Source organism: Pteropus vampyrus, unplaced genomic scaffold, assembly GCF_000151845.1.
Source record: "Pteropus vampyrus isolate Shadow unplaced genomic scaffold, Pvam_2.0 Scaffold87, whole genome shotgun sequence".
In the NCBI taxonomy this organism is placed as follows: domain Eukaryota; kingdom Metazoa; phylum Chordata; class Mammalia; order Chiroptera; family Pteropodidae; genus Pteropus; species Pteropus vampyrus.
The window spans coordinates 3,226,941-3,234,567 of NW_011888868.1; the positions used below are offsets into that span (position 1 = coordinate 3,226,941).

The 7,627-nt window shown below is 38.0% G+C and overlaps 1 protein-coding gene across 1 annotated transcript in view; it reads right to left on the minus strand.

Annotated features, from left to right (window-relative positions):
- The window catches only part of CNTNAP5 (contactin associated protein like 5), a 587,467-nt gene that overhangs the window by 240,270 nt on the left and 339,570 nt on the right, over nucleotides 1–7,627 (minus strand). The window contains exon 12 of the mRNA XM_023532684.1: nucleotides 6,042–6,161. Within this exon, the coding sequence (XP_023388452.1) occupies nucleotides 6,042–6,161 (120 nt within the window). The remainder of the gene's footprint in view (nucleotides 1–6,041; nucleotides 6,162–7,627) is intronic.

Below are 7,627 nucleotides of genomic sequence, written 5' to 3' on the forward strand. Positions count from 1 at the left end.
AAGTCCACTTATATAAACATTAATTTCATCTTTAAAACACCCTCATAGAAACATTAATGATAATGTTTGACCAAATATCTGGGCACTGAGGCTTAGCCAAGTAGAAACATCAAATGAATCACTTCATTAAGGGAAGCAATAAACAGCTAAGAAGTCCCATTCTTCTGTCTTGTTGACCTAAGCCTCCTGTACAGGTACTTCAGGTATTCACTAATTTTAACCACTACTTGCTGTGCTCTGCTCTTCCTTTACTCCTATCTTTTTCTTTGCCTTCACCCCAAGGTCCAGAACTCCCTCATTTCCTGAAGGCATCTAACCCATCCTTCAAGCCCTCTTTACATGCATTTTCATCCAGCAGCACAATTCTGAGTCCTCAATGGATTCCTTGTTGTCCTAAATACATTCCTTTCTACTTACCTAATTAATCAACATCACCCAGAATAACCACAAACTTCACATAATTGGTGAAAATTTTCCACATCCAGGCCAGGAGATTTATACCACCAGGTAGTGCATAGGACCCAGACATCCCTTTTAATAAAACAATACATTTTACTGTGTCACAATTTCTTTTAGTTGTCTACTTGTCCTTCAGTTTTTTATCAACTGAGTGACATCGACTTTTAGAGTCAGTTAGCTCTCAAAGTTAGTGTATGTTTCTTGCATTCATCCTAATGCCACTCCCATTTAATCTGCAAAGAGAAGTCCTTTCTACTTCAGGTTGGAGTCAACTGAATAAGTCCATGCTTCATTCATTTGCAAGGTTTGTGGATTTTGCCTTACCACTATCCTTGATTCTTGAAGAATTCTAATAATGTTTCCCCAGACTTCTGTGGACAGTTCTTTAAACAGACTAACATAAATATTTCATATTTGCCCCACCAAATGCACTTTCTACCCTTATATAACCTTACATGTGTCTCAGGAAGACTGATTGAAAACATTACATCAATATGTGCTCTTGCATTCTGAGTTTTAGCTATTTGCTCATTGGAAACATAGGAAGGAGATGAAGGAGCTAGGAGAGATCGACGTCATTCTTCAAGCTCCTTGCTGTGTTCCTACACAGGAAGGCACAGCTACTCCACGTGCTGCCATCCTTCCTCCTCTGGCAACATTCTCTCCTCTCGTTTCTGTGAGTCTGATGTTGAGAATAGCCCCTATTTTACAAGTTCTGTTGTATGATCTCCTTTCCATTATTTTTTTCTGTATGCTTTTACCTTTGTAAATAGTCCCTAATTTTAGTAGCCATTAGATCCACTGTCCTCAAGATAAGGGAACAGTGCTAAATGCTATGTATGATATGGAGATGGTATCTTGTTTCTGGTACTCAGATTTGTTCACCTTTCATTCGGGGACAGTAAATATTCTGCATGCTCAACAATTCTTTATAATAAAACCATTCTTTCTTTCCCTGGAATTGAGACAGCAGATTTCCTTGCTGGGAAACTATAGTTCAGATTGTTAATCTTTAAGAGCTTTTGCTTGCCCCAACTTAAGTCAATTTGATCATTTTCTGTTCATTCAGTTTCATGAGTTTTTGTTTTCTAAGCTAGTGACATATCTTGGTGAGTTTAGTGGCCTCCACACATGTGCAGTTTCAACTGTCTCTGGAACTTTGTTCCTGACATTTGTTTGTTCTTCTTGGAAATGTCTTCCTATACTTCTTCTCCTGGCAGCTCTATGCCCTGTTCGAGTCTTAGAGATGTCACCCACCTGTCCCATAGCCCTTCCACTCCACAAGAGGCTAGGTTAGGTCTCTCTTGTAGGCTCCCAACACACACTATGCATACACTGTCATTGTCTTAATATTATATTTTAATTGTTTCTGTGTCTTCTCCATGATTAGCTTGTGATGGAAACTGAAATGATATTGTTATGGATGTGTTCCCCAAAAGTTATGTAAAGTCCTAACCCTACAAAAGTTATGCAAAGTCCTAACCCTCAGGTACCTGTGAATGTGACCTTAATTGGAAATAGATTTTTTCAAAATGTAATCAAGTATAAATGAGGTCATACTCCATTAAGGTGGGTTCTAATCCAATACGACTAGTGTTCTTATAAGGAGAAGAAACGGACACACAGTCACATGAGAAGAGATGGTCACATGTGACTATGTCACTTGGAAGCAGTGTAACAGCCTTTTGGAAGTAGAGAGTGAAATATCACTATCAGCCTAAGAATGTCGAAGGTTTAGGAAAAACACCAGAAGCTAGGAAGAGGCAAGGAAGGATTCTCTCTTATGGGTTTCAGAGTGAACATGACCCTGCCAGCAGCTTGGTTTTGGACTTCTAGTCTCTAGAGCTGTGAAACAATGTACTTCCGTTTTTTGTTTTGTTTTGATTTGTTGTTGTTGTTTTGTTTTGTTTTGTTTTGTTTTTGTTACTCAATTTGTGGAATTTTATTATAGAAACTTGGAGAAACTAATGCAGACACAATTTTGTATCCTTAGCAGTTCTCACAGTGCCTGAAATGTATACATTTATATTGAGCTGAAATGAATTGTAAATCATTTAGATGTTAAAAGTAGGCCAAATGTATAATCCTGAAAAAACTTATTTTTTATCTTCCTCATCTATAAATTCAGTTAATCCTCCATCCAAATACTCTGCCTCCCCTCTTTCCAACTCACTAGTTCCAGGGCGAAGTGACTTTGAACACATTCTTACGTGTGGCATACTGTCAAAATTTGCAGGGCCTAGATTCAATCCACTTTATCAATAAGCCTAATGAGCTCCTTAGATTACTCCCCGAAACTGGCCTACTTTCCTCACACACAGATCATGCTGCCTTATATCTACAGGAACAGTTGCTGCTAGAGCTCTCAGGGATTTCATCCCCCTTCCCCAAGATCACCCTTTAGTAGGTGAGATGCAGGGACTTAAATCTCCAGGAGGGGTAAGGGATCACTTTGTCTACAGGAATGAGGAGCTAATATTCCCCTAGGGTGCTTTGTAAAGAGGGATGTTATCAGGATTAAAATTTAGTGTTTTCTACAACTAAAATCATCCTTCTTAACCCCTATGCCATCAATCTGCAAGTATCTGTAGAATTCTTAGGAGAAGTTTCTCCTTTTCTATTGAACCTCACATATTCTCTCACAGAATTTTAAATGAGGATGGCCACCTGGTCCTGATTTTGGAGACCAGCAAATAGGTCAGGAGCACCCAGCCGCTGGCACAGATGCTAGAAGAGATCCCTGGTCTCTGCCTCCCAGAGCTGTTTACACTCTCTGTGTTATTATCCCAGCGATGCTACTGAGAAAAGCGGAAAACTAACTTTGTGTTTTCGTGAACTGGAATTAGACATGGACCCAGTCTTCCTTTATCCTCCCCCACTGCCAGTTCTGTTCTCTTTCCATTCTCCTCTCTCCCTTTTCCCTCCTTCTCTTTCCTGAACCACTTTGGGTCACATTTTTGCTAGTGTCATAAATCACTTATATTTAAGAACATCAACATTTACAAATAGAAAAATGTGGAGTTGATTGTCATTATATTTATGTACTAAAATTTTTTATCAGTTAAATGTGCTTAAATATATAACTACATAATTCAGCCAACACAGTTCATTTTAGAAAAAAAAAAAGCAAAGCCAAAAACCTATATTGCATATGACCAAAATATATTTAAAAGAAATGTCCAATCATGCAAAATGAAGCCTATCCACTCTGGGGCACAGGTTGGAAATCCCGATGCTTCAGAGAATCACATCAGCAAAACATTTAATAGAGTAAATAGTCATCTTAGGCATTCCTGGACAAAATATCAACCAACGTAAACCTGAGAGAAATCTTTCCAAAGACAAGCAGAGATTCCATGTAAATGAGACCTGTGAATCAATCATATCCTTTGTGTTATTGTACTCAGATGATTTTGGCGAGTTTAAAAATTTAAGCTGTATTTAATATAGATATTTTAACTTCAAAATATATTTTAATGATATAAAAACAAGTCTGTGCTAGCCTATTAAATTCATTATTTTAAAATATATATATTTAAAAACATATATTCATAGAAAAAGCACACATATACATTCACAGAAAAAAAGTTACAAGGGAATTCTAACAATGAAATGACAATGGTAACATCTGGATTGTGGTTTATAGGTGACTTTAACATTTTCTTTATATTTTTCTTTTTTTCTTAAATTTTCTATAATTAATATGGATTTCTTTGAAAACAAAGATGAAAGCCCTATTTAAAGCAAAACATAAGCAATACAAGTTCTTCAATTAATGTTTAGTGACAGAGATTATTACTGCGCTAGAAGGTTTCGTTTGCTTCCTGAGTAATGACTATTAGTTCTATTAGTCGTGACTATTACTTCGAGCAAGTCATGAAATTCTCATACTTTCTTCCCCTCTATGTAAGAGAGAGATAAAAATATCTTCTATCTCTGTCGTGAGGATTAAAAGAAATTATATCTGCTAGCTCAGTTCATTTCCCATAGTTGGTAGGCACTGAGTGATCACAGCTAATCACTTGATAGCAAGCTCTGCTTTTTGCCTTCTTCTGCAGTCAAATCACTTTCCTGTTTTTTGGTAAAGTGTGGACTGGGGACAATTTGCATCAGAATAGCTTGGAGGGCTCAGTAAAAGTGCAGTTATTGAATTAGAATTTCTATGGCTGGGAAGTCTGCATTTTTAGCAAGAATCCTCAGAGATCTATATGTTAATTGCATTTTGAAATAATCAGGATCCACTGAGAACACTAGTACTTAACCAGGTTGTTGAACACCTTAGGTTACCGCAACCGTGAAAAGAAAACAGCAATAAAATTTCTAATCATGTTATAGAGCTGTTGAGAAGCAGCTAACATATATGCATTTTGGAGATGATGGATTATGGAAATAAAATGAAGTGAAATGGCATCCAATTTTATGCAACTAGCATTTTCTGTAGAAAAAAAAGAGTGGTCTTTTGTATTCAGATGGACAAATTGCTATGTGTCCTTAATCACCATTTTTGCAAAGGTTTGCTTGCATTTCTACCTGTGATATCGCATGCCATTTTCTCCAATTTTACTGCCTCATGAATGACAGTGACTATATCTTATTTCTCTGCATATCGTCAGTGCCTAAGACAGTGTCTGGCTACAGAAAGAGCTCCATAAAAGTGGTTTCCTTGTTGCAGAGAAGCCTAGGGCTGGAGAACTCAATGAGCCTTAATAGTCCCCTACTTTTCGTCTTCATTACATAATTCCACTGGCCTTTCCAAAAGTTAGAGCTTGAATAAAAAAATGCAGGTGTGCCAGTTAATGAAACTTAGAATGCAGAGAGTGCTCACTTTGCTGTATTTTTAGGTAACTATTATATCACGTTTTGGCTTTGTGGAATTATTTTTCAAAGTAAATTAGTGATTATATACTGTTTCTAAACCCATGTAATAATGGACTTTTACTAGGTCCTTCTGCACTTTTGAAAGTAGCAAGTTATATAAGATGGCCAGAGAAAACAAATAGCTCACTTTTTTTTAGACATCTACTGGATGACTAGTCTGACCAATTGCTCCAATACACATGACTGTATCTAATTCTCACAACTCTAGAAGGTAGAAACTGCTACTCCCATTTCACTGATGAACAACTGAAGCTCAGAGAGGATGTAGGATTCACACAGTCCTCAGGGCCAGGCATGAATCAAGCTTTCTCATTTCCTGAATCAAGGTTTCCCATTGATTTTGAGTTTGTCTTTTTGTTTGTTTGGTTGTTTTCCTTTGCTTTCTGTTTTTGAGTTTTAAGAGAGAAAATGTCCTTGACAAGCTCTGCAGAAAACATTAATTTTTGGTTTCAGTGGAACATCATCAAGATAATTTTTGGTTTCAGTGGAACATCATCAAGATCGTTAACAAGTTTTCTTCTTTCACGAAACTAATCTGGCAGCTAATTCTATTATTTACTTAAATATTATTCTCCCCATCCCCCAAGAACTTGGTCTTTTAAATTTTATTTGCATGGAATTTTATGTCCCCTTCTCATGGATTCCCCTTTGCTGTGTACTATCATATAGTAGCTTAAGAGTGAGTGGAAATTCTGCACCCTCACCTGTGACATTGCAGTACACTTGGAGAGGTCCCAACGGCCCACTGCCATCCGGGTCGATGTAAAAGAAACCAGCCGTGTTCCCTTGGTGCCTGTATACCTCGCAGGATCGCTCATAGAGGGCTGAGGAGACACAAAGGCAACAGAGAGGAAACTTTGCATGGCTCTACATACCCCTTGGATGGATCAGTGACTCCTACTTATACTGATCGTCAATGTTGACTTTCTTCCCTTCTCCTATAACCTGGACCTTTCCCCCAAGTCTTAACAAACCAGTGTCCCAATACTGGATGGATCTGCATCCTCCGTTCATCCTAACAGTCATTCTTCTAATCAGCTCATAGGTCACATCCTCCGAAAGTTCTCCCCTTACATCTGATATGGCCCTTCTCTATGCTGATATGTATGTACCTCCTCGATGACTGCTGGGCGTGTGGAGCTAGGATATCCTGTACTGCTCTATGTTCCCAAGTGGTTATAGAAGGTATAAGAGTGGTATCCACATGTTATTTGATACTGTGTTCCAGCATCTAGTCAAGTGCCACAGCAGGAGCTTGATTAGTAAGTGAAAAAGTGAATGAGCATGTACAATCATGACATTTTATTAATAAAGTAAAATGGCATCATCATATTGCTATATGCACAGAGCTCAGCATAGTAACTAAGCTTAGTCTATTCCGACTTAACAGGCATTTACTGAGTTCCTAATATATGTTAACAGTGTAGTCGCCACCAGACTGCAGAACATGAATGAGGTAGTCAGTCTGTGCTTTAGGAAGCTCATAGCCTGGTTGCAGCCACAAAGGTCTTTGTGTGTTTGGAGAGGAGCGGGCACAGGTTCCCTGAGACAGGGTACCTTGAACAATCGGCAGGTATGAGAAATATATAAATCTCATTACACCAACATGAATGATTCCAGTGGGTTTTAAAGGAGGCATCTGCTGTCTCATGCATGAGAATACAGAATGTTGCCTGACGCTTTAGACAAAATGCTACAACTCAGAGCAGCAGGTACATATCCAATTGTGTCATCTTTCCATGCTTAAAACACCTCAATGGCTCCCAAAAGCTTTAAGGATGGAGCACTAGCTCCTCATTTTCTCTAATATGCCCCTGTGACGAATGTCCCATTCCAGTAAAATGAGGTTGCAGTTTATCATGATAAAATGTGAAGAGTGCCTCAAATAATTCATTACCAAAAGAGTTCTAAAACTTGAGAGGGTTTGAGTTTTTATAAATTAAAGTGGATTCAAGGTTATCTTTGCACTCATGTACTTCTAGCAGCTATACACACTTTCTGAAGTAGAAGGTGAATGAAAGGGTTATAGTTCCACCCTACCTATGTGTCATAATATAGCTTATTTCTCTTTTTCCAAACCTGATAACACATCTGGGTGTGTATCACACTTATGGAAGTCAGCTCTTATATGTGGTGCCTCTCCCCAGACACTCCCACATTCCTGAGATAACAACCATATGAAAGGAGTAACATTTGGGAGGTTACATAGTGGTTAAGAACATAAACAGCGGGGTGCAAATATCTTTTTGAATAAACTTTTTCAAATTTTGGTGTAGATATGACACATGAT